At 42.4% G+C, this 25,878-nt stretch overlaps 1 protein-coding gene and 1 long non-coding RNA gene across 10 annotated transcripts in view; one reads left to right on the top strand and one right to left on the bottom strand.

Moving 5' to 3' along the window:
• Nucleotides 1-24,242, top strand: part of LOC143661294 (uncharacterized) — a 34,354-nt gene extending 10,112 nt beyond the window's left edge. For 3 of the 6 annotated variants that reach the window (XR_013164492.1, XR_013164493.1, XR_013164487.1), the window contains 3 exons: nucleotides 48-216; nucleotides 9,965-10,127; nucleotides 10,475-14,184. This is a non-coding gene — a long non-coding RNA (uncharacterized LOC143661294). The other 3 variants (XR_013164488.1, XR_013164490.1, XR_013164491.1) reach the window with 3 other exon arrangements.
• USP39 (ubiquitin specific peptidase 39) overlaps nucleotides 1,105-25,878 on the bottom strand; it is a 58,813-nt gene continuing 34,039 nt past the window's right edge. Inside the window, exons 11-14 of one of the 4 annotated variants that reach the window (XM_077134823.1) lie at nucleotides 22,397-22,532; nucleotides 20,266-20,352; nucleotides 19,446-19,522; nucleotides 1,105-1,478 (exon numbers count right to left, since the gene is read on the bottom strand). In XM_077134823.1, the coding sequence (XP_076990938.1) occupies nucleotides 19,475-19,522; nucleotides 20,266-20,352; nucleotides 22,397-22,532 (271 nt within the window). In that variant the 3' untranslated portion in view covers nucleotides 1,105-1,478; nucleotides 19,446-19,474. The other 3 variants (XM_077134821.1, XM_077134822.1, XM_077134820.1) reach the window with 3 other exon arrangements.

The raw sequence follows: 25,878 nt of genomic DNA, 5'->3' as shown, positions 1-25,878 counted from the left end.
CCATCAAATATCACCCAAACCTAATGTCTCTGATTTCTACCCATCAGTCTAAGCAAGCTGCCCTGCTCCACCACCACCATGTTGATGAATATACACATTAAAGGCCAGACATAGCTATTGCCTTGTTGACTCACTCAGAGCTGATTCCTCCAGAAGGGAATGAATGCAGTTGGGGCACCTGTTGGAGCAAGCAGCAGCACTTGTTGAAGGAGTCAGGTGAGTTTCTGAACCACAGGAGCACAGTTGCCAAAGATCTCCCCCTGCCCCCCCCATTGTATGATGGTTGTGGCTTCCTTTTGGGAAGCTCCTCTGGTCTTTCCTGGTCGAGAGTTCCATGCATGGGGGAACCATGCAGCTCTTTGTCCAAGCTCACCTGGCCTATTTGGTCGACTTACTGTAGGCCTCTCTGTGCCAGTTTGAAACTATTGTGTAGCCAAAAAAAGCCATGTCCTTTAATCCTCATTCAGTATTGTTGAGTGGGACCTTTTTGATTGTTTCCATGGAGATGTTACCTACCCACTTGTGGGTGGTAATGGAGATGTGTCTCACCCATTCAAGGTGGGATTGATTACTGGAGCCTATAAGAGGGAACCACTTTGGAACAAGTTTTAGAGCTACGAGAGCCACAAGAACTGACAAAGCAACCACAATCAACAGAGTCCATATAGTTAAGAGAACTCTGGAGATGGAAGAAAATGCCCCTGGGAGAAGTTCATGAAATAGGAAGCCAGGAGAGAAAGCTAGCCGATATTGCCATGTGCCTTTCCAGCTGAGATAGAAAAACTCCAAACTTCCTCACTTCTACTTGAGTGAACATAACTTCTTCTTGGTGCCTTAATTTGAACATTTTCACAGCCTTAGATCTGTCAATTTGCCACTTATAAATTCCCCACTTTTAAAAAAATATTTTATTGCTAATACAACATACAATATATATTATACATTCAAAAAATTAAAAAACAACAACATAGAAACACAAGCATTCTCTCAACCAACACGACAAGCAGACTCACTACCCTCCCCCATCTACGTGCGACATGACTCCCAGGGGTGCGGACCTTCCTGGGAACATGGAAAAGAAATCCAACATTGAATAACCTCCCACGTAAGAATAACCTCCAGGATAAGCTCTCTACTCTGTTTGGAATCTCTCAGCCATTGACACTTTGTTTTGTCTCATTTTGCTCTTCCCCCTTTTGGTCAAGAAGGTTTTTTCTCAATCCCTCGATGCTGAGTCCCAGCTCATTCTACAAACATTTCATACATAGTGTATAATCAGTGGCTCACAATATCATCACATAGTTGTGTATCCATCACCGGCATCATTTTTTCTTTATACATCAGTCAACAACCTACAAACATGAAAATTCTTAGCATATGATCATTCCATTCTTGGTATATATACAATAACTCGCAATATCATCACATAGTTGTATATTCATCACCACGGTCACCTCTAGGAACATTTGAATCAATCCCTAGAAAAAGAAATAAAAAGAAATAAATTCATACCTACCAATCCCCTTCCATCTCTCCCTCACGGATCACTGTATTTCAATCTACTAAATTTATTTTAACATTTGTTCCCACTATCATTTATTTATTTTTAATACATGCATTTTATTCATCTGTTAAAGGTAGATAAAAGGAACATCAGACACAAAGTTGTCACAATCATATAGACACATTGTGAAAGCTATATCATTATGCAGTCATCTTCAAGAAACGTGGCTATTGGAACACAGCTCTACATTTCCAGCCTCTCCATTACGCCTTAACTAAAAAGGTGATATCTGTGTAATGTGTAAGAATAACCTCCAGGATAACCTCTCTACTCTGGAATCTCTCAGCCATTGACACTTTGTTTTGTCTCCTTTTGTTCTTCCCCCTTTTGGTCAAGAAGGTTTTCTCAATCCCTTGATGCTGAGTCCCAGCTCATTCTAGGATTTCTGTCCCACGTTGCCAGGAAGGTCTGCACCCCTGGGAGTCATGTCGCACGTAGATGGGGTGGGCAGTGAGTTTGTTTGTCATGTTGGTTGAGAGAGGCCACAAGTGAGCAATAAAAGAGGTTCTCTAGGGGTGACTTTTAGGCCTAATTTGAAGTAGGCTTAGCCTATCCTTTGTGGGGTTAATTTTCATATAAAAAAACCCTGTCATGGACTTGGTCCTGATTTATCAGCTCCATCCTTTAGCCCTGAGAACAGTCTGGTCCAGGCAAAGGGCTGCAGTTTCTTGGATGTCATGAGGAAGTGCATCTGTTCCCTATTGTTGCTGCAACAAGACAAACTTCGTGTCTTAACACAAATTCATTATGTTAGAGTTCTAGAGATCAGAGTCCAAAGTGGGTGTCACAGGGATAAGACCAAGGTGTCAGCAGAGCTCTGTTCCTTCTGGAGCCAGTTGCCTTACCTTTCCCAGCTTCTTAAGACTTCTAGAATATCCACATTTCTTGGTCTGTAGTCCCAGGGAGCAATCACATCATTCTGCTCTCTGCTTCAGTCACCATGTCTCTGCACCTGCTGCCCGTCTCTTTCCCTCATAAGGATCCTTGCTAGACACATCTGTAATGGGCTGCCTTGAGAAAATAGCTCCCTGGCTTCCAGTCTCCTCAAATAAGTCTACCACCCAGTTCCATTTAATGAGATTAACCCTTCATTGTCTGCTAACCCCTGGGGGAACAGTTCTCACTCTTCGGGAGTGACTAATCCTGTTTCACCAGATGAAACTTCAATGAATGCCCGGGAGTAATTGGCTTGAAAGACATCTCTGTTTCTTTTCATGATGCACCCACACCTCCCCTCTTTTCTTCATGACCTGTAGCTCGACTAAAGTCTCAACAGGCCCTGAAAGGTTAGGAACAACGTGTGGCCCATAGGAGGTATGCTATACTCCAAAAGAATTGCATGAGTTTTCCAATCTATAAAGATAGAAATCAGGGTAATATGTGTGAGGATGGATATTACTGGTGTGGGGTAATGATGGAAGGAATATAAAGTTGAATCAAGGTAAATTTATTGATGTGCTCCACTAAGCAGCGATACTGCATTCAATGTTGTAGCTTGAGGAGTTAGAAAGGGCATTAACTTTGTGCTTGGATGGTTGGCTGAAACATAGATCAAAAGGTGGCCAACATTACTGAGGTCAAAATGCCAGAATTTTCCTGGTATAATGTATATGAGGGGATCCAGTGGCTTGGACATGTGAAAATGTTAGAGGGGGTTTTTCATGGAAGACCTGTTCACACACGCCAGCAATATCCAGATAACAAACCCTTCATCAGAATCTTGAGAAATGAATTCATGAGCCTAGCTCCATCATCCCTGTAGAGCTGTGGAGTTGCTGTTCTCTGTAGGTCAGATATTGCTCTAAGAAGTGCTGACACTGAGCAGGAATTCTTAAACACAATAGATATGATGGGATCCTGAGTTGGCAGAAAATATGTGGCAACCGTACCCTCACTATGGATAGGGTGGGTACAGCCACCATAATGGACTCATAGCAGCAGTCAAATAATCTGACTCACAGAAATTTTTGGTATTGTCTAGTAGTTCATGGGGTACCTATAAGTAAAATAGATGGGCAGTCTACTAAATTCTTCTTTGAGCCAGATAAGCAGTAGAATTCTAGGTCAAATGAACATCAGTCTACCTCTCTTACAAAACCAGAGTCATGGCCCCTTACTCAAGTCCCAGATTAGAGACAATTTACAGACTTAGAGCTCCTCAAATGAGGGGAGTGATGGGTACTCTTGGGGAAAAACCCTTTTTTTTAAAAAAATATTTTTATTATAAACAAGAAACAGACATACAGACATTCTTGCCATACATTCTTGACATGGTTACAAGCAAGGGTTCACAATATCACCACATAGTTGTGTATTCATCACCAAGATCTATTTTTTTGAACTTTTGCATCTCTCCCACAAAACAAAGAGAAAAAGAAGAAGCTCATTCATGCCATACCCCTTACCATTCCCTTTCATTGAACACTAGTATTTCAATCTACTCAATTTATTTTAACCTTTCTTCCCCTTAATATTTATTTATATTTTTATCCATATTTCTTACTCATCTGCCATACTGTAGATGAAAGGAGCATCGGACACTAGGATTTCACAATCATACAGTCACATCGTGAAAGCTATATCATTATACAATCATCTTAAAGAAACATGGCTACTGGAACACAGCTCAACAGTTTCAGACACTTCCCTCTAGCCTCTCTCATATACCATAAGCTAAAAAGGAGATATCTGTATAATATACGAGAGTAACCTCAAGGATAACCTCTCGACTCTGTTTGAAATCTCTCAGCCACTGACACTTTATTTTGTCTCATTTCTCTCTTCCAGCTTTCGTTTGAGAAGGTTTTCTCAATCCCTTGTTGCTGAGTCCTAGCTCATTCTAGGATTTCTGTCCAGTGTTGCCAAGGAGGTTTACACCTCTGGGAGTCATATCCCACATAGAGAGGGTGAGGCCAGTGAGTTTGCTTTCCATGTTGCCAGAGAGAAAGAGAGAGGCTGCATCAGAGCACAAACGAGGTTCTCTGCAGGTGACTCTTAGGCCTCATTTTAAATAGGTTTAACCTCTCCTTTGTGGGTTTAGGTTTCAAAGGAAGAAACCCCAAGATTGAGGGCTCACCCTATTGATTTGGTTGTCCCCACTGCTAGCAAGAATTTCAGGAATTCTCCAAATGGGGAAGTTGATTTTTTCCCCTTTCTCCCCATTCTCCCAAGGGGACTTTGCAAATACTACTTTATTCATTGTTCAAAACACTCTGAGATTTATCAGGGCTCCACTCTAACCTGGACAAACCCACAAAATCTCATGACTTATTCAGGGTTCCAAGGACTTATTGTGTTCAATTAAAGTGTCCATATAAGTTAAATTAGGAAATGCACTAGTCAAAGTATAAATTTTGTACCAAATAAACATTTCTTGCTTTAGTCTCACACAGAATTTGAAGTTCTAAAATATGAATGGCCATCTATTTTTGACATCCTGCAATCTTGACTTTCCTTTGTTCCTCCTCAAGCTAAAACACTTTTCAACTTTTACATTTAGTCACTATCATTGTACACTCTAGGAGTTCCTAGATTATGCCATCTCAGTCTTTATCACTTCTCTTTCCTTCTGGTTTCATATGTGCCCCCAGCCCTCCTCCTTCTGTCATTCTCACATTCAACTTCATTCAGTATACTTTCAGAATCACGTAGTGTTGTGCTATCCATTTCTGAATTTTTATAGTCATTCCTGTTGCACAATCTGTATTGCTTCAGCTCCAATTACCGAATCTCTACCTGATTTCTATCTCCTAATAATCCCTGTTCTTAACCTAAATTCTCCAAGTTCACTTATTAATGTTAGTTCATATCAGTGAGAACATACAGTATTTGCCTTTTGTTTCTGGCAGTCTCACTCAGCCAGAACCATCCACGTTGTTACATGCATCATGAGTTTATTCTGACTTACAACTGCACAATATTCCATCATATGTATATACCACAGCTTTTTAGGCACTCATCTGTTGATGAACATTTGGTCTATTTCCATATCTTGGCAATTGTAAACAATGCGGCTATAAACATTGATATGCAAACGTCAATTTGTGTCTTTGCCCTCAGGTCCTCTGAATAGATACCTAATAATGGTATTGCTGGATCATATGGCAATTCTATACTTAGCTACGAGAGGAACCGCTAAACTGCCATCCACAGAGGTTGTGCCATTTTACATTCCCACCAACAGTGCCTCTTTCTCCACATCCTTTCAAGCACTTGTTGTTTTCTGATTTTTTTGCTCTGATAATAGCCATTATGGTGGGTGTGAGATGATATCTCATTGTGGTTTTGATTTGCATTTCCCTAATACCCAGGGAAGTTACGCATCTTTTCATGTGCCTTTTATCCATTTGTATTTCCTCTTGTGAGAAGTGTCTGTTCCTGTTTTTTGTCCATGTTGTAATTGGATGTTTGTCTTTTTTTTTAATCAAGTTGAACAATCTCTTTCTATATTTTGGATACTAGACCCTTATCTGATATGTCAGTTCCAAATATTGCCTTGCATTGTGTAGGCTGCCTTTTAAATTTCTTGACAAAGTTGTTTGATTCAAAAAAGTGCTTAATTTTAAGAGTTCCCATTTATCTATTTCTTTCTTCAATCCTCATGCTTTGCTTGTAAGATCTAGGAAACCACCACCTATTACAAGTTTTATAAGATATTTCCCTACATTTTCCTCTAAAAGTTTATGGTCTTAGGTCTACTGTTTAGGTCTTTGATCCATTTTGAGTTAATTTTTTATAAGGTGTGAGGTACGGATCCTCTTTCATTCTTTTGCATATGGATATCCATTTCTCCAGTCACCAATTATTGAAGAGACTGTTCTATCCCAAGTGAGTTGACTCGACTGCCTTGTCAAAGATCGATTGTCCATAGATGAGAGGGTCTATATCTGAACATTCTGTTTGATTCCATTGGTCAATACATCTATCTTTAAGCGAGAACCATGCTGCTTTGACCACTGTAGTTTCATAATATGGGGAAGGATGCTTTTATACTGTCCAAAATTTAGCCTGTTAACCTTCCTCCCAGTCTTCCCCAAAGAGACCTATGGCATTTTAGCAGGGTGACTGTGCACTGGGGAAAAGGAAATGATCAGATATTACTATTAGATAATTATTAGACACTGGCTGATAATTATTATTAAACACTGACTCAGTAGTGTCACTAATTCCAGGGGACCCAAAACGTGACTCTATGGAGATCAGGTGATTGATGGAGTTTGGACTTAGGTCTGTCTCACAGTGGGTCCAGTGGGTCCCCAGACCCATTCTGTGGTAATTTTCCCAGTTCCAGAATGCATCATTGGGATTGACATACACATCAACTGGCAGAATCCTCACATTGGTTCTCTGAATTGTTCTGGCAAATGCCTTTTCCTCAATAGCTGTCAGTAAGGACCACCAGAAACAGTTTGACTCAGCTGATAAGGACATATACCTTCACTGTCCTGCCTCAGGGGTACATAAACTCTCCAGCCCTGTGTCACAATCCTATCTGAAGGAGCTTGATCATTTTTCCCTCCCAGAAGACAGCACACTGGTCTATTATATTGTTGATATCATGCTGATTGTGCTGGTTTGAAAGGATGTATGTACCCTAGAAAAGGCATGTATCAATCAAAATCCCATTTCATAGAGACAGAATAATCCCTATTCGATACTGTTTGTAATTAGATCATATCCCTGGAGATGTAACCTAGTCAAGAGTGGTTGTTAACCTGGATTAGGGGAGATGTAACCTAGTCAAGAGTGGTTGTTAACCTGGATTAGGGGAGATGTGTCTCCAACCATTTGGGTGGGTCTTGATTAGTTTCTGAAGTCCTATAAAAGAGAAAACATTATGGAGAATGAGAGATTTGGAGAGAGCAGAGATTGCTGTAGCACCACGAAGCAGAGTCCACCAGCTAGTGACCTTTGGAGATGCAGAAGGTCAGGGAGCTTCATGAAACAGGAAGCCAGGAGAGAAAGCTAGCAGATAATGCCATATTCGCCATGTGCCCTTCCAGATGAGATAGAAACCCTGACTGTGTTCTCCATGTGCCTTCTCACTTAAGAGTGAGAGACCCTGAACTTCATCGGCCTTCTTGAATCAAGGTATCTTTACCTGGATACCTTAGATTGGACATTTCTATAGACTTGCTTTAATTGAGACATTTTCTCAGCCTTAGAATTGTAAATTAGCAACTTATTAAATTCCCCTTTTTAAAAGCCATTCTGTTTCTGGTATATTGCATTCCAGCAGCTAGCAAACTAAAACACTGATTGAACCTAGTTAGCAAGAAGTGGCAACTATTCTAGACTTATTGGTAAGGTGTTGCATGTCAGGGGATGGGAGATAAATTCAACAAAAAACACAGGGGTCTTCCACCTCAGTGAAATTTCTAGGTTTCTTGTTGTGTGGTACATGTCAAGTTATCCCTTCTAAGATGAAGCATAAGTTGTTGCATCTGGCCCCTCCTACAACCACAAAAAGAGGCACAATGCCTAATTAGCCTCTTTAGATTTTAGAGACGACATATTTCTCATTCAAATGTACTACTCCAGTGCATTTACTGAGTGACCAGAAAACCTGATAGTTTTGAGTTGGGACCGGAACAAAAGAAGGTTCTGTGATAGGTCCAAGCTACTGTGCAAGCTTCCCTGCCACTTGGCCCATATGATCCATCAGATACAATGTTGCTGGAAATGTCAGTGGCAAATAGGAATACCGTCTGGAGCTTTTGGCAGGCCTCTATAGGAGAATCACAATGCAGACCCTAACGATTTTGGAGTGATGCCTTACCATCCCCTGTGCATAACTTCTCTCCTTTGGAGAAACAGTTTTAGCCTACTACTAGGCCTTAGTAGAGACTGAACACTTAACCATGGCCCACCAAGTGTCCGTGAGACCTGAGTTGCCTATCACGAACTGGGTGTTGTCTGACCCAGCAAGCTGGAAAGTTGGGAGTGAAGAGCACGACTCCATCATAAAATGGAAATCGTATATAAGAGATAGGGCTCAGGCAGGTTCTGAAGGCACAAGTAAGTTTCATGATGAAGTGAGCCAAATACCAATGGCTCCCGGTTTTGCCACATTACATTCTCTTTACCAGATCAGAGCTATGGCCTCTTGGGGAATTCCTTAGAGTCAGTTGACTAAGAAAGAGAAAACTTGGGCCTGGTTTACAAATGGTTTTACACAAAATGCATGGCCCAGCCAGTAGTGGACAGCTGCAGCACTGCAACCCCATTCTGGGATGTCCTTAAAGGACAGTTGTGAGGGGTAATACTCCGACTGGGCAGAGCTTCGAATAGTGCATCTGGTTGCTCATTTTGCATGCAAGGAGAACTGTCCAGAGGTGTGTTTGAACACTGACTCATGGGCTGTTCCTAATGGCTTGGCTGGATGGTCAGGGCCTTGGAAAAAGCATGATTGGAAACTTGCTAACAGAGAGGTCTGGGGAGAGGTATGTGGATAGACATATCTGAGTGGGCAAAGAACTTGGAGATATTTGTGTCCCATGTGAATGCTCACCAGAGGCTGACTTCAGCAGAGGAAGGTTTTAATAATCAAGTGGAGAAGATGACCTATCCTGTGGATACAAGTCATCTTCTTTCCTCATCCACAACTGACATTGCTCAATGGGCTCATGAAAAATGTGAGCTTGGTGAAAGGGATGGAGGTTATGCACAGGCTCAGCGACATGGACTTCTACTCACCAAGGCTGACCAGGCTCTGACCACTGCTAAGCGCCCAATCTGCCAGCAGCAGAGACCCACTCTCGGTCCCCAATATGGCACCATTCCCCAAGGTGATCAGCCTGCTACCTGGTTCCAGCTTGATTACATTGGATCACTTCTATCACGGGAAGGGCAGTGATTTGTTCTAACTGTAACAGACATACACTATAGATAGGGGTTTGCATTCCCTGTATGCTGTGCTTCTGCAAACAGTACCATACATGGAGTTATGGAATGTGTTATCCATTTTCATGATATTCCACACAACATTGCTTCTGGTCCTGTAACCCACTTCACTGCAAATGAAGTGTGGGAATGGACACATGCTCATGGAATCCTCTGGTCTTAGCATGTTCCCCATCATCCAGATGCAGCTGGGTTGACAGAACAGTGGAATGGCCTTTAGAAGACCCAATTATGATGCCATCTAGGTAGTAATATCTTGTGGGGCTGGGGTACTGTTCTCCAGGAGGTGGTGTGTGCTGTGAATTAGCATCTGTTCTATGGCACTGTTTCTCCCATAGCCAGGATTCATGGGTCCAGGAATCAAGGGGTGGAAATGGGAGTGTTTCCACTCCCTACCACCCCTTGTGATCCACTAGGAAAACTTCTGCTTCCTGTCCCTGAAAAGTTAAGCTCTGCTGCTGTACAGGTCTTAGTCTAAAAGGAGGATTATCCTTCTAGGAGACACAAGAATGATTCCATTGAACTGGAAATTAAGACTGCCACCTGGCCACTTTGCATTTCTCCTGCCACGGAATCAACAGGCATGGAAGGGGATTACTATTCTGTCCGGGGTGATTGATCCTGACCATCAAGGAGAAATGGACTCAACTGCATAATGGAGGTAAAGAAGAGTTTTCCTAGAACACAGGTGTGCCAGTTTGAATGTGTGGTGGACCCAAGAAAAGGCATGGTCTTTAATCCTCATTCAGTCTTGCTGACTGAGAGATTTTTGATTGTTCCCATGGAGATGTGACTCACCTGATTGTGGGTATTAGCTTTTGATTAGAGTTAGATGTGACTCCACCCATTCCATGTGGATCTAGATTAGTTTGCTGGAATCCTTTAAAAGAGGAAACATTTTGGAGAGTGAGCCCTTATTTTAGAGACACAAGAATGATGAGAGAGCCATGAAGCAGAGAACCCATGCATCCAGATGCTTTTGGAGATTAAGAAGGAATATACCCCCAGGGGAGCTTCATGAAGCAGGAAGCCTGGAGAGAAAGAGAGGAAACATTGCCATATTCACCATGTGCCTTTCCAGTTGAGAGAGAAACCCTGAATTTCATTGGCCTTTGTTGAATGAAGGTAAGCTGTGGTTGGTGCCTTAATTAACAGTTTCCATTAGTTATGATTTTTCCTATGTATAACTCTATACTGAACTCCTTATAATAGTGTCATTTATTTGCTCTGCTTCATAAAAGAACCTTTTTTAAAAATATATTTGTATAGTTAACAACAATCATCAACACCACAATATTCACTGTTTAATGCATTCGTATATTTTAACCTCCAGCTTTCCTTCTCTAGACATACATGACTCTAAGCTTCCCTTTTGACAAATACTGTATCGTCTCACTGATATGAACTAAGATTAGTGAATGAACTTGGAGAATTTCAGCTAAGAACAGAGACCATCAGGGGATAGAAATAGGGTAGATCTTGGCTAATTGGAGCTGAAGGGATACCGATTGTGCAACATGACTGATGGGAAAATTTCAGAAATGGATAGCACAATACTACCTAACTGTTATACAATAATGTTCGTTCATGGAATGAAGCCGAATATGAGAATGATAGAGTGAGGAGGGCTGGGAGCACAAATGTAATCAGAAGGAAAGATAGGTGGTAAAGACTGTTCTAGTTTGCTAGCTGCCGGAATGCAATATACCAGAAACGGAATGGCTTTTAACAAGGGGAATTTAATGAGTTGCTAGTTTACAGTTATAAGGCCGAGAAAATGTTCCAATTAAAACAAGTCTATAGAAATGTCCAATCAAAGGCATCCAGGGAAAAGATACCTTGTTTCAAGAAGGCCCATGAAGTTCAGGGTTCCTCTCGCATCTGGAAAGGCACATGGTGAACAGTCATGGTTTCTCTCTTAGCTGGAAGGGCACATGGCGAACACGGCGTCATTTGCTAGCTTTCTCTCCTGGCTTCCTTTTTCATGAAGCTCCCTGGGGGGTGTCTTCCTTCTTCATCTCCCAAGGTCGCTGGCTGGTTGACTCTCTGCTTTGTAGTGTTGCTCTCTCTGAATCTGAATCTCCAAAATGTTTCCTCTTTTATAGGACTTCAGAAACTAATCAAGACCCACTCAAAAGGGTGGAGACATGTCATCCCCTAATCCAGTTTAACAACCATTCTTAACTAAATCACATCAACCAGGGAGATGATCTCATTACAGTTTCAAACATACAGTATTGAATAGAGATTATTCTACCTTTACGAAATGGGATTTATATTAAAACATGGCTTTCTTAGGGGGCATATATTCTTTCAAACCAGCACATTCCACCCTCTGGCCCCTAAAAAAGACATGTTTTTCCCATATACAAAATACATTAATTTCATAACAATATCAGAAATCCTTAAACCTCTCAGTAGCAATACAATGAAGTACAAAATTAGAGACAGTATAATATCTCATCAAGTCAGTTACAGGCATGGTCTGTCCTAAGGCAAAATTCTCTCCATTTGCTCTGGACCTTTGAAAACTCATAACAAGTTATTTGCTGCCAACATACAAAGGAGGAACATTCGTAGGATACATAGACACATTTCCATAGGGAGGAAGGAACACAGGGGTCACCGGACCCATACAGTTTCGAAAACCCGCAGGGCAAAGTCCATTAGATTTCAAAGTCTGAGACTCATTTATCCTCAGGGCTTTAGAAAGTGGCAGTCCCACCCTTTCCAAATGCCTACGCCTGCCTCTCTCTGAATGCAATCTTGGGGGATATTGGGGAGACCACCTTTCTCTCGGCTCCACCCTCTCCAAGCATTGGGGCCGCACCCGGGCTCTCTGCCATCTCCGGGGCACACGCTCAACCCCTCCATGTGGTGGCAGCCAGGCTCTCCCCCAACCCCAAGAAACGTGCTTCACCCTCTCCCAGGCCTGGGGCAGCATGACTCTTCCACTGCAATGAGGTGGAAGGCCCATTCTCTGCCTTTGGGGCAAACTCACCCTCTCCATGGGCTTGGGTGGATCCGCTCTCCTGGCCTGAGGCTTCTTGACTTCAGACCTCAGCTTCCATGGTTTTGCCTCTGAAGTTATTTTTCCTCCAATGTGTCCTTTCACTGAACCCCTCAGTCCAGACTGGCAGCAGCTCTGTTTATACAAGTCCCACAGCACTCTCGTTGGCTTTCTATGCAGTAGTGTTGGATCATGCCCATCAGATAGAAGGAGTTTCCACAAATCTTTCCTGGATAACTCCATGTCCGATCCTAACTTTCTCTGAAATGGCTGGCTGGTTCCACATTTGGTTAAGTCCACACACAGGGCACTATACTCTGGAGTCTCCCTTTCTGTAGGCCCAGAATTTTCCAGGACCTCAATTTCTGGTTTCTTTTTACTCAAGAGTTCAGTTCTCAGCTTATCTCTTTCCTTTCGCATTTCACTATAAGCTGTGAGGAGAAACCAGGCTGCACTTTCGACACTTAATTTGGAAATCTCTTCTGCTAAATATCCAAGTTCATGGCTTTTAAAATCTGCCTTCCAGCCAAAGCCACTAGTCAATTTTTCCAGATTATCTGCCATTTTAAAACAAGGATCGCCTTCCTTCCAGTTTACAATAACACGTGCCTCATTTCTGTCTAGAGCCTGGTCAGAGGTATCTTTAGAGTCCGTGTTTCTACCAACAGTCTCTTCAAAGCATTCTAGGCCTTCTCTATCAAGCTTCTCACAACTCCTCCAGATTCTTCCCTTTATCCATTTAAAAAGCCGGTCCAACATGTTTGGTATTTGCAAACTGCAGCAGCAGCACCCCACTCCTGGTACCAAAATCTGTTCTAGTTTGCTAGCTGCTGGAATGCAATATACCAGAAACGGAATGGCTTTTAACAAGGGGAATTTAATGAGTTGCTAGTTTACAGTTCTAAGGCCGAGAAAATCTCCCAATTAAAACAAGTCTATAGAAATGTCCAATCAAAGGCATCCAGGGAAAGATACCTTGGTTCAAGAAGGCTGATGAAGTTCAGGGTTTCTCTCTCAGCTGGAAGGGCACATGGTGAACACAGCATCATCTGCTAGCTTTCTCTCCTGGCTTCCGATTTCATGAAGCTCCCCGGGAGGCGTTTTCCTTCTTCATCTCCAAAGGTCACTGGCTCGTGGACTCTCTGCTTCGTGGTGCTGCAGCATTCTCTGCTCTCTCTGAATCTCTCATTCTCCAAAATGTTTCCTCTTTTATAGGACTTCAGAAACTAATCAAGACCCACTCAAATGGGTGGAGACATGTCATCTCCTAATCCAGTTTAACAACCATTCTTAACTAAATCTCATCAATCAGGGAGATGATCTCATTACAGTTTCAAACATACAGTATTGAATAGAGATTATTCTACCTTTATGAAATGGGATTTATATTAAAACATGGCTTTTCTTAGGGGGCATGCTTCCTTTCAAACCAGCACAGATACCATCCACAGATATTCGATCTTCTTTACATGTCACAAAACATCACACTGGTCCAGTACATTGATGACATTATGCTGATTGGATCTGTCAGGAAGCACCAATTACTTTAGATGCCTTAGTAAGACATGCAAACAAGAGTGTGAGTCAAGCAAACAAACAAAAAATCCAGGGGCCTGCCATCTCAGTGAACTTTCTAATGGGTCAATTGCTTATCCCCTCCAAGGTGAAAGATAAGTTCTATACTTCATACCACCTACCCACACTTCCCCCCCACCCCCCCACACACATAAGATGCAATGTTTGGCAGGCTTTTTAGGCTTTTGGAGACCGAGACCACCCCGTATTTGAGTTTACTTTGATCCAGAAACAGTCATTTACAGCCATAAGGCTGCTAATTTCAAGTGAACAGAGGAGGTTCTGCAGCAGGTTCAGGTTATCGAACAGGCTGCTCTACCATTGGCATCTTATGAGTCAGTAGATCCAATGATATTTTGATGTGTCCTCAGCAAATAGGAATGCAGTGTGAAGCCTCTGGAAACCACCAATAGGAGAATCACAATGCATAGCTCTAGGATTTTTGGACAAGTCTATATCCTCTTCCACAGACAACACTTCTTTTTGAGAAACAGCTTCTGGCTAGCTACTGGACCATGCTAGAGGCTGAGCACCTAAGCTGGGGACATCAGGCAACCATGCAACCTGAGCCTTCCCTCACTAACTGGGTGTTGTCTGACTCACACAGCCATAAGGTTGGGCATGTGCAACAACAATCTATCATCAAATGGAACTGGTATAAAAGCGACTGTTTGTTAAAACTGCCGGGATGCAATATATCAGAAATGGAATGGCTTTTATAAAGGGGATTTATTAAATTGCAAGTTTACAGTTCTAAGGCCATGAAAATGTCCAAATTAAGATACTAAGAGATGACCTTCACTGAAGAAAGGCCGATGCCATTTGGAACACCTGTCAGCTGGGAGGGCACCTGGCTGGCATCTGCTGGTCCCTTGCTCCTGGGCTCTGTTGTTTTCAGCTTATTTCCTGTGAGGTCTCCTCACTTGGTTTCTCTAGGGCTGGGTTTCATCTCTTGGCTCCTCTTGGTTCTCTCCAGATTCTGGCTTACTTATCTTCCTGTGGGGAGAACATGGCGACATCTGCTGTGCTTTTCCCATGTCTAGGCATCTACTCTGTCAGCAATCCAAATGTCTATGTCAGCTCTGAAACAACTGTTCTCCAAGCATCTGTATCTGAGGTTTCTCCAAAATATTTCCCCTTTTAAAAGATGCTAATAAACTAATCAAGATCCACCTTGAATGGGTGAAATCACATCTCCATGTAATCAAAAGGCCCACCCACAACTAGATGTCACATCACCATGGATGTAATCTAACCAAAAGGTCACATCTCCATGGAAACAATTCAATCAAAGTTTCCCACCCTAAATAATAGATCTGGCCCCACAAAATCGGATTCAGATTAAAACATGGCTTTCCTAAGGTACATAAAAGTTTCAAACTGGCACAGAGACCAAGCTCAAGTAATGTCAAGTAAGGTGACTTGGCCTCCCTCACACTAACTCACATTTCATTGCCTTCTCTCCCTCAATCTGTATCTACTAACTTCTGGGGTATTTCTTAAGACCAGAAGATCAAGGCAGACCAAACTCAAGCCGGTTTAGACGTAGAACTGTACAGTATGCTGGTACCACCCACGAAGGGAAAGCTGCAGCATTTCAACCCCACCCAGAGGTGACATTAAAGGACGGTGGGGAAGGAAAATCCTCAGTGGGCATAATATCAAGCAGCCTATTTGGCTGTCCAGTGTATCTGGAGTGTGAGATGGCTAGAATTAGAGATGTAAACTAATTCCTGGGCAGTTGCCAATGGTTTGGCTGGATGGCCAGAGATTCAGAGAGAACAGAATTCCAAAAGTGGTAAAAGGAAATCTGGGGAAGAAGTATGTGGACGGACCTATGTCATTGAGTATATGCTGTGAAGATATTTATGTCCCATTTGAAGGTCACCAAAATGCCTCCACTGCAGAGGAAACTCTCATTAAGTGGATACAAATGACACACTGAGGACATCAATCTCTTCCCCAGTCACCTCAGGGCTCGCTGAGTGGGCCCATGGGCCAGGATGGCAAGGATAGTGGCTATGCATGATGCTCCAGTGCTTCTGCAGAGTGTCTAATCTGCCAGCAGCAGAAACCAAGTCTCAATATGACACCAATGCCTGTGGAGACCAGTCAGCCAGCTGGTGACAGATTGATTACACTGGACCTTTCTATTTTGGAGGGGGGTGGAAATTCATCCTCACAGGGATAGAAATGTATTCTGGGTATGGATTTACCCTCCCTGCCCATGTTCCTGCCAGAACCATTCATGAGTCACATAATGCCTTATCAACTATTGCAGCACTCTGCACAGCATTGCATCTGATGGAGGAACTCACTTCTCAGTGAGTGCATTCTCAGGAAGGAAGCACAGGAGTGAGCTCATGCCCATGGGATTACTTTTCTTTACGCATGCCCTATCACTTGGAAGTGGCCAGCCTAACTGAAAGGTGGAATGGCTCATTTAAGCTTTTACAGCATTAACTGATACTGTTTTACATGCTGTAGATGGGCTTTGAATCAAAAATGATTGCATGGTGTTATCTCCCCACAGCCACAATATATGGGTCCCATAAAGACTAGGAGTGACTCCTCTATTATGCTTATTTACCTTTTAGCAGAATCTCTTGCTTCCTGTCCCGGCAACTTTGAGCTTTGTTAGTTTAGAGATCTTAGTCCCCATGGGAGGAATACTTTCACAAGAGGACTCAACAATGGTCCTACTAAATTGGAAGATGAAACTACTATCTGGACATTTTGGGCTCTTTATTTCATTGAACAAGCAAAAAAAAAAAAGTTGGGGGTGGGCCTAAAGCTACTTGTTGAGCGAATGGTCCCAATTACCAAGAGGAAATGGGAATCACTACATAATGGGAGAAGATGGACTATGTCCAATTGTAAAAGTTAATGGAAAACCACAGCAACAAAATAGAGGAGGACAAGATGATTGCGGTATCAGATCACTTAGAAGAAAATGTTTGGCTCACCCTACCAGGTAAAGAATTATGACCGGATGAGGCTCTGCCTGAGAAATAACGAATGGGCAGTGGAAGAAGAAAGCCATAAATATCAACGATAATCTAAAACTCAATTACAAACACAAGGTCTATAACAGCTTTGCAGTTTCTATTGGCTTGTTGTGTATGTGATCATTTGTATATGCTAACCATTTTTTATTTTATATACAAGTTGTTAGAAGTTAACTTTATTAACTATTCACTGAGATTATGACTGAATTTGAGGAGTAATTAATACAGCCAGCAATTGACACACTCACTCTTGGGACTGTGCATCTCCTTGTTCTGGGAAAGGGTTGGAAAGAAGGGTGGCTGGGTTTTGCCAGGCAGATAAACAAAACTGTTTTCTTTGTTGTTACTTGGGAGATCTAACATGTACTGAAAGGTGCATTTAGACGCTGAGTCATCAAACCACATCAATTATCAGCTTACTGCCTCTCAGCTCCACATTCATCCTTTCTGCCTACTCTGTGAAAATGGATCTGGGCCCTTTATATTTTTCCTTGCCAGTTGGCATTGAAGCTTTGTTGGTAGAGGGCCCTAGAGAAATACTGCAGGATTAAAGGCTTTGCTCCCTTAAAAGCAGCATGCCCAGTTCCCCCAGCATACAGAGTCCCCAGAGCCTGTCTCAGTGTCTAGCAACGCCAGCCGGCATGTCCTTCCTCCTCAGGCAGCTCTGCAGCAGAGGACCACCTGTGAGATGCCTCCCTGGGCACCACTTGCCCCAGCACGTGTTCCAGAGGGCAGACTTCCAGCATGGTTGATGTCTGCCTGGATAGTCTGTCAGCCCTAGGGGTGGTGACTGCTCCTTCAACCTGCTACTCCTATTCTTCAGAGTTCTCTTTACTTATTACTAGCCACTCCCTTGTCACTCCAGCCCCCTATTGTAATTAACAATTCTTGAAAGTAAACTTCTCCTGTTCCATTACTGCACAATTTCTCTCTCCAGGCTGAAACAGAAATTCTAAAAGCAGAAGTTGGCAAATCTTAGACTGGATGATGGCAAAGAATGAAAGCAAATAGATGGATCCAAGAGATACTAAGTGAAATGGACAGGATCCAGTAAAAGATTGGCCAAGGGAAATGAGGGAAGCTGAAAGGATGACTTCTGGGCACATTTCAGTTTCTGTTATGGGATAAATGTTGCAGCCTTTTGCCTAGACAGGAAAGGATATCAAAGAGCCAGGTTTGAGAAGGAAAAACACAGGCTGAGGTTTCCATTGACTTTCACACACCCCAGCTGCTAAAAAGTTCAAAATGTAGAGGAGTCTGGAATTCAGGTTTGATTAGGATGTTATCTAACAAAAAGGTGAAGTAAAGCCACAGGCACAGCCAAAATGGCTACAGAAAATAGAAGCAGTAAGAGACCAAGGACTGAGTCTTGGGGAATCCCAAATTTTAATGGCTGAGTAAAGGGAATGCACCTGCAAAGTAAATAAAGGGAGCTGCCAGAGGGATAGGAGAAGGTAAGGACTGTGCCAGAGGTGCACCACTCAGATCTCCCTTTAAGACGGCCTGATGGAGGCAGCAGAGTCGACCAACTGCCTACAGCTGCTGCATCTTCTCATCTCCATATCTTCAGATCTGCCCCTGGTCAGTGATGAATCAAGCTTGGTGCCCGATTCCTCAGGATCCCCATTAGCCTGGCTAAGACTGCACTCAGAAGCTCATCCTACCCAGTCTTTCTGCCTCCCCTCAGCCCTTACCCAGGGGTCAGACCTGCATTACAGTTTGCAACCACTCACCTCAGACTTTTGGGTAAGCACAGTAATTTACCACCTTTGGTCAGATATTTTGTTACTTAGAGATAAAATGCATCCTAACTGACATTCCACACACATGATGACAAAAGAGACAAACATGGTATCCACGAGACTATAAGATAGACAGTTTGTGAGGATCAAAAAATAAGTAAATCTGTTCCTTAGGTAAGAGGCCTAAGGGAAGAATATAAAACAAGGGGCAGGATTAAAAACAGGAAAATATTTAATCCATTCCCAAAAAACACATCAGCGAATGAAAGGGAACCAGAGAAAAATCATCCACCTATAGTGGACAGAACAAGGATGTTACTGACATCATGCCCTTATTCGTGGATTCTGACACTTGAAGAGTGGAAGAAATTATCCTTCCTTCAGATACTCCCAGTACTCAGAAATAAATTACATACACATTTGTAAAAAAAAAAAAAAAGGTATGGCCTGCTGAAGCTAGAAGGGAGCTAGCTAAGACGGACAGGGGAGCCTCAACCTACAATAGCTGGTGCTGGCACAGGGCTGTCCCAGAAGGGTGGCTCCCCTCTAACGCTCTGGTGTGAGTCAGAACTCAATAGTGGACTGTCCCAGAGAATCTGCCAGTCAGTCCATGTTCAGTTAATGGCTTCAGCCCTCGTATTTACCACCATCAGCAATGCCCTCACTTCCTCATTTAAGCCCCTTGCTGGTTCGTGTCATCACTGTCTCGCCTCTTCCAAATCTGTAAGAAAATACAACAGATATTTAGGAGCTGGTCTGAAAGGCATTTAATCAACAGATATTTATGAATATCTATTATCTTGCCAGGCAATGGATAACACTCTGCTCCACTTGCCTCTCTGCCAAGTTCCCTGAAACTGACTCAACCTTTCAGAAAATTCCCTTGCATTCAATTTCCATTTCACCATCCTTCCTCCCCTTTCTTACTTCCCATTCTAATTCACTTTCTAAAAATGGACTTGTGACCAAGCCTACAAGCTTAGATGAAGCCACTGAGAAAAGAGTCACTTCTCTTAGGAGAGGTGACTCTTCTCTTTTACAGAGCTATAGCTTTTTCTTAGCCATGGTCATCCTTCTTTTACCAGGCAGTAGGGCAGTTACAAAACAAGCAGACAGAGATCCTCTTCTCCACAGTCTCTCAATCCAGTGGAGAAGACAATTAGGAAACCGGTCAGTGTTTCAGAGATGACTCACATCTGGCTCTTCCTCTATGAAATCAGATCACGTGCCTTTGTAAATTAACCTGGCTAGAAACACAACATTCCTGGTCTCCTCAGAAATCTTCCAGGCTTCCCTGCTTTTCTTGTCTGAGAAACCTCTGCTTGGCTATCAGGGCCATACAATCTTCCCCAGATGGCAGAGCTCCTCATTCCCTCCCCATTAATCCAGCCTCAATCCCACGTGATGCCTCCCCTCACTGGCCCCCAGCCCACCTCCAGTTAGGCCCACTCAGGGCCAGCCCACCTGGATGTAAGCCTCCGACAGGGTGATCATCTGGGGCAGGATGTCAGTCACCTGGAGGTCCTGTAGTTCATACCATTTGCCCGTCCCCTGAAAGTGATACATAGGGCTAAGTTAGTCAGGGAACACCCTGAAACCACAAGGGTGCAGAAAGAAGGGATTACAGTGTACAGAGGCACGAGAGGCAGTAGTGAAGTCACTAAGACCACTGCCTAGCAAGTCATAAACGAGAGGGTGCAAAACCTCTGCTTGGCACCATGCCATTCACAGAGCTTTCAATTTGCTGATCCTGGCAAACTCGATTCCCACTGTGGGCTCCTCAAAGTGCGATGGAGTCTCACACACTCCTGCACACTTCTTAGTAAGTGGACAGAAAAGAGTAAACGAGGAAGCCCTTCATTTCCCAACTAAGATGTCCCCTTCGTGCTCCAAAGTGACAGACTAGACATACCCACTCAGGAGCTATGATGTTTACTGGAAAGAGACCCTCAAAGTGGACAACTCCTGATACCCCAAAGAACAAAAACAATAGATAGTCAAGAAAACATGTCTTTGCCAGACACTATCATTCTAAGCCGTTTCCTCTGCCCTGCAAGACACTACTGCAGACACAGCAAACACGACCCTACTGTAAGCTGCCAGGAACCAGGGGGAAGATTTCTGGATTATAGCAGAGACTCCATTGCAAGCCCCCCTGCTTCACCCACTCAAACTTCTAAGAAATATCAGAGACCAATCCTGCAAAATACAGATATATTCTGGGACCCAGATATTCCAATATTTCAGAATACAGGAAACATAAAGTTCATGATCACATAGGCAAGGCCCCATCCCTAGTTCAAGGATTGGTTAAGAACAGGGGCTTTGGAATAAAAATAAATAATAGGGGGAACAAATGTTAAAATAAATTTAGTTTGAAATGCTAGTGATCAATGAAAGGGAGCGGTAAGGGGTATGGTATGTATAAATTTTTTTTCTGTTTTCATTTTATTTCTTTTTCTGAATAGATGTAAATGTTCCAAGAAATGATCATGATGATGAATATGCAACTATGTGAAGATATTGTGAATTACTGATTATATGTGTAGAATGGAATGATCGAAATAGGAATATTTGCATTTGTATGGTGTTTTTTGGTATTTAAAAAAAATAAAATTAAAAAAATAAAAAAAGAACAGGGGCTTTAAAGGCAGGAACCTGGGCTTAAATTTCAGCTTTCCTGACTTCAGATAAGTTACTCAAACTCTCAGCCTAGGTTTCCTCACCTGTAAAAAGATGGCATTGCCAGCTATCCCAGATATGTATTATAGGGATATAAGTGAGATAACATGTCAGGCACTTGGTGTACTGTCCAGCACCCAATAAAACACTTTATAAACAGAAGCTAGCTACTATTAACCCACAGTTGGAAGAGAATAATTAAATCAGAACAATCTGGGTGATAGCAAACATCAAGCACATATTTTTGTCAGTTTTCAGCTTCAGACAAATTCACAAAATTTTTTAGTTTGAAAAGGAGACTCTAGACCACTGCTACACAAACTTTAATTTCATACAAATTAAATGTTAAATCTTGTTAAAATGCAGATTCTGATTCAGACTTACAGAGATTCAGACCTGAGATGCAACATTTCTAAGAAGCTCTCAGAAGAAGCCAGCGGTGCTGGTCCATGAGTCTCACACTGACTTGCAAGGTTCTAATAGGGGACAACAGTTCTCAATCTTGGCCCCAAATCACAATCAACCCAGGAATTTTAAAGGTCACAATGCCTGGGTTCCACCTTTAGCTATTCTAAAGCAGGGTTTCCCTACCTCAACACTGATTGGCATTTTGGGTAGCGTAATTCTTTGTTGGGAGTTGGGGGACAGGTCATTCTGTGATCTGCACCCAGTTAAGAAGTATTGTTTTAATGTAATTGGTCTGGGGTAGTGACCAGGACACAAGATTTTCAAAAGCTCCCCAGGAGAGTCCAACACACAGCAAAAATTGAGAACCAGTTCCTTAAACTAATTACGTGTGAAGTCCCAAAGTCAAGCCAAGAAAGGGTCAACTAAAGGGAACTGCCCTCCAAAATGCCCAAGGAATAAACTCTGCTCTGGCCCCTCCCTGGCCGAGGCGGCAGCAGCCACTCACATGGTGAAGCACATGGATGCGGTAGGCGCCCTCTGAGGGCTTGCCATCATGGACGATATTGGCAATGAGGTCGTACGTAGTGTTCTTGTGCACGGCTTGCACTTCTTCAGACAAGTATTCTCTCAGATCCACATTTCTGGTGATGAGGAAAATAAAACCAAACTGTTAGACAAAGGCTATATGATGTTAGAGAAATTGCCCTTATACAAATTGACCCTTATTGCAGGACCCTAACCCTAGGTAGGCTTGCAGGACCATGGAAGCCCAGATTTGTGGAAATTCTCATAATTTGCCATAAAAACGAGATCTTTTTCTAGAAAGAGAGGTTCTATGGAGAAAGTACACTTTATAAGCATGTCTAACAGTCGAAAAAAGTGCAAGGCCTAGGGCCTAGAGCCATTCAGACTTCAAATGGAAGCCTGCTGGGCCCTGTCAGGACTACGTGAAAGTCTAAGCAGGCCACACACCCAAAGCCCCTCCTAGGCTATGGGAACGGAGCACCAGCACCCATGAAGATGGTGCAGCCTGGGATAACAAACCAACCATCCCACCCGCTGTCCTACTCAGCTGGTCAGGCAACACTTTTGCTTCTAACTGCTCGAAAACACTGGAGGCTAGAAGGAGTATTAATATAGTGATTCAGCATCCTCATTTGTTAAATCCTATTTTCTCTATTATACCTCCTCCTCCTCTGATCCCTCTTCTAATCCATAGGGATCTTTAGGCAATGCCCATTCTGAGTTTTTCACATTGAGAAGGGGTGTCGACACTAAAGGACAGGAGGATGGAATCAATCAATAATCTTAGAAAGGCTGGTCCCTCTGGGTTTCAGGATTTATCTGACCTAAGAGCCCTCTGGGAATTACAGGTTCCAGGAATGCAAACTTAGTGCATGAAACCTTTCACAGTCTTACTTCAAGCTCTAGGTATTCTTAAGGATCAACAGGAATGGAATTGGTTGGGGTTTAGCAAACCACGGCAGTTAGTACCATCTAATTGAAGCTTGTGTGAGATTAGTCTCCAGAACAGTTTTTTGCTCTATTTGTTCTCTCTTGGCCACTGATAACTTATATTATTACACTTCTTTTCCTCTTTTTGATCTGGAAAGCATTTGATCCCACTGGGCCAGTTTTATCTCTGGAAGTCATACCCTAGACTGTCAGGGAGATTTTTACCCCTAGATGTCATGTCCCATATAAGGGGGAGGGTAATGATTTTCCTTGCAGAATTGGATTTAGAGAGGCCACATTTGAGCAAGAAAAGAAGTTTACTGGAAGCAACTCTTAGGCCTTGTTATGAGTAGCCTTAGCTTCTTCCCTACAGAAATAAGTTTCATAAGGGCAAGTCTCAAAATCAACGGCTTCGAGAGAACCTCTTTTGTTGCTAAGATGTGGCCTCTCTCTCTCAACCGACAAGACAAGCAAACTCACTGCCCTCCTCCTCTCTACATGGGACATGACTCCCAGGAGTGTGGGCCTTCCTGGCAACATGGGACAGAAATCCTAGAAAGAGCTGGGACTCAGCACCAAGGGATTGAGAAAATCTTCTTGACTAAAAGGGGGAAGAAAGAAAAAAGACAAAATAAAGTCAGTGGCTGAGAGATTCCAAACAGAGTCAAGAGGTTATCCTGGAGGTTATTCTTACACATTAAATAGATACCACCTTTTTAATTAAGGCGTAACAGAGGCTAGAGGGAAATGCCTGAAAATGTAGAGCTGTGTTCCAGTAGCCATGTTTCTTGAAGAGGACTGTATAATGACATAGCTTTCGCAATGTGACTGTGTGATTGTGAAAACTTCGTGTCTGATGCTTCTTTTTTCTAGGGTATGAAAAGATGAGTAAAACATGTAGATAAAAAAATAAATAATAGGGGGAACAAAGCTTAAATAAATTAGGTAGATGGAAATACTAGTGGTCAATAAGAGGGGTGATAAGGGGTTGAGTTTTTTCTTTTTTCTTTTCCTGGAGTGATGCAAATGTTCACAAAAATGATCATAGTGATGAATATGCAACTATATGATGATATTGTGAGCTACTGATTGTACACCATGTGTGGAATGTTTGCATGTTAAGAATGTTTGTATGTTGTTTTATCAACAAAAATATTTAAAAAAAAAAAATCAAGAACTTGGCCTATTTTCTCGGGAGTCCCCAATGGTTGAGAGGGTACCCACGGTTTCCCAGAAGGGAAAGGTCAATATATATAGTTCCATATATACATTTTTTTCCATCCCTTTGGACCCTAAAGGGATTGTACCAATAGTTTTTAATTATAGGCCCACCATAGTTTGATATGTATCCTGATATTACATCAAGCTATATAGAATTATAAGGCCTCATTCCCTTCTGGACTCCAGGAGTATGGGTGTTCTACAGTGTAACCTCTGGGATTACCTTTACCAGAGTCATAATGGTGAAATCACACACTATCCATCCTTTCGTGTCTGACTTATTTCATTCAGCATTATATCCTCAAGATTCATCCACATTGTCATATGCTTTGGGACCTCACTTCATCTTACTGCTGCATAATATTCCATAGTATGCATATACCACATTTTGTTTATCTACTCATCTGTTAAGGGGCATTTGGATTGTTTCCATCTTTTGGCAATTGTGAATAGTGCCCAATTTATTTTTTTCTTTTATTTTTGGGAACTTGCTTCTTTATTAGGTTGTGTTACTCAAGTAGGGGACAAAATGGTTATGAAGGACAGAAACCCACCCAAGTCTATTGAAGCACAAAAGGGGTATTTATTCAATGTTCTCAGAGAAGGGCATGGAGCTGGAACCAGGCACTGGGGGAAGCAGAATCTGTGCGAGGTACCAGATCTCTTTTCTGCTTCCCTTCACACACCAGCTTTTTCCTCCTCCCTGCTTTTGCAGCCTGCTTCCTCTCCTCCTTGTTTATGTGACCTAGCTTGGCTATTCCGCAGCTTCCAAAACAGACTGCTGACTAGCTTCCTTCAATCAGGATTTAGAAGCATCAGGTTTACTTTTAATATCTGAACATTTGCTTTTAAAATATAGGGAAGCATTACTGATTTACCTATGGTTAAATCCTCCTTCTGTGTTTTACGTGTTGAATTCTATCAGCCAGTTGAAATATAAATGTATATCGGTTTTGCAAAGTAAAGCACTACAATAAATGCTTAGTGCATTTATCACTGATAAAAAGATGTGCTGGAGTTCTGCAGCTCTGAAAGTCAGTACTGATACATATAATAACATCTTAAAGTAACCAAAAAGGAGATCAGGTTTTGATTAGAAATAAAACAAAGCTGATCTGGTTGGGACTAAGGTTAAACAGAATACAGGGGAAAAGGTGATAACATATGTACTCTAGAACTTCACTTCTGTATCAGACCGAAGGCAGAGAGGTTTACTGGTCCTAGAACTTCAGTCTTCTGTAACACACGATCTAAACAATTTGTCTAAATAGTTCACTTAGACGACCCAAACACACAGAGCGCACAACGGGA

The sequence above is a fragment of the Tamandua tetradactyla genome, chromosome 17, assembly GCF_023851605.1.
Source record: "Tamandua tetradactyla isolate mTamTet1 chromosome 17, mTamTet1.pri, whole genome shotgun sequence".
Taxonomy (NCBI): domain Eukaryota; kingdom Metazoa; phylum Chordata; class Mammalia; order Pilosa; family Myrmecophagidae; genus Tamandua; species Tamandua tetradactyla.
The sequence above is the reverse complement of the archived record's forward strand: the minus strand, read 5'-3'. Positions and strand labels throughout refer to the sequence as shown.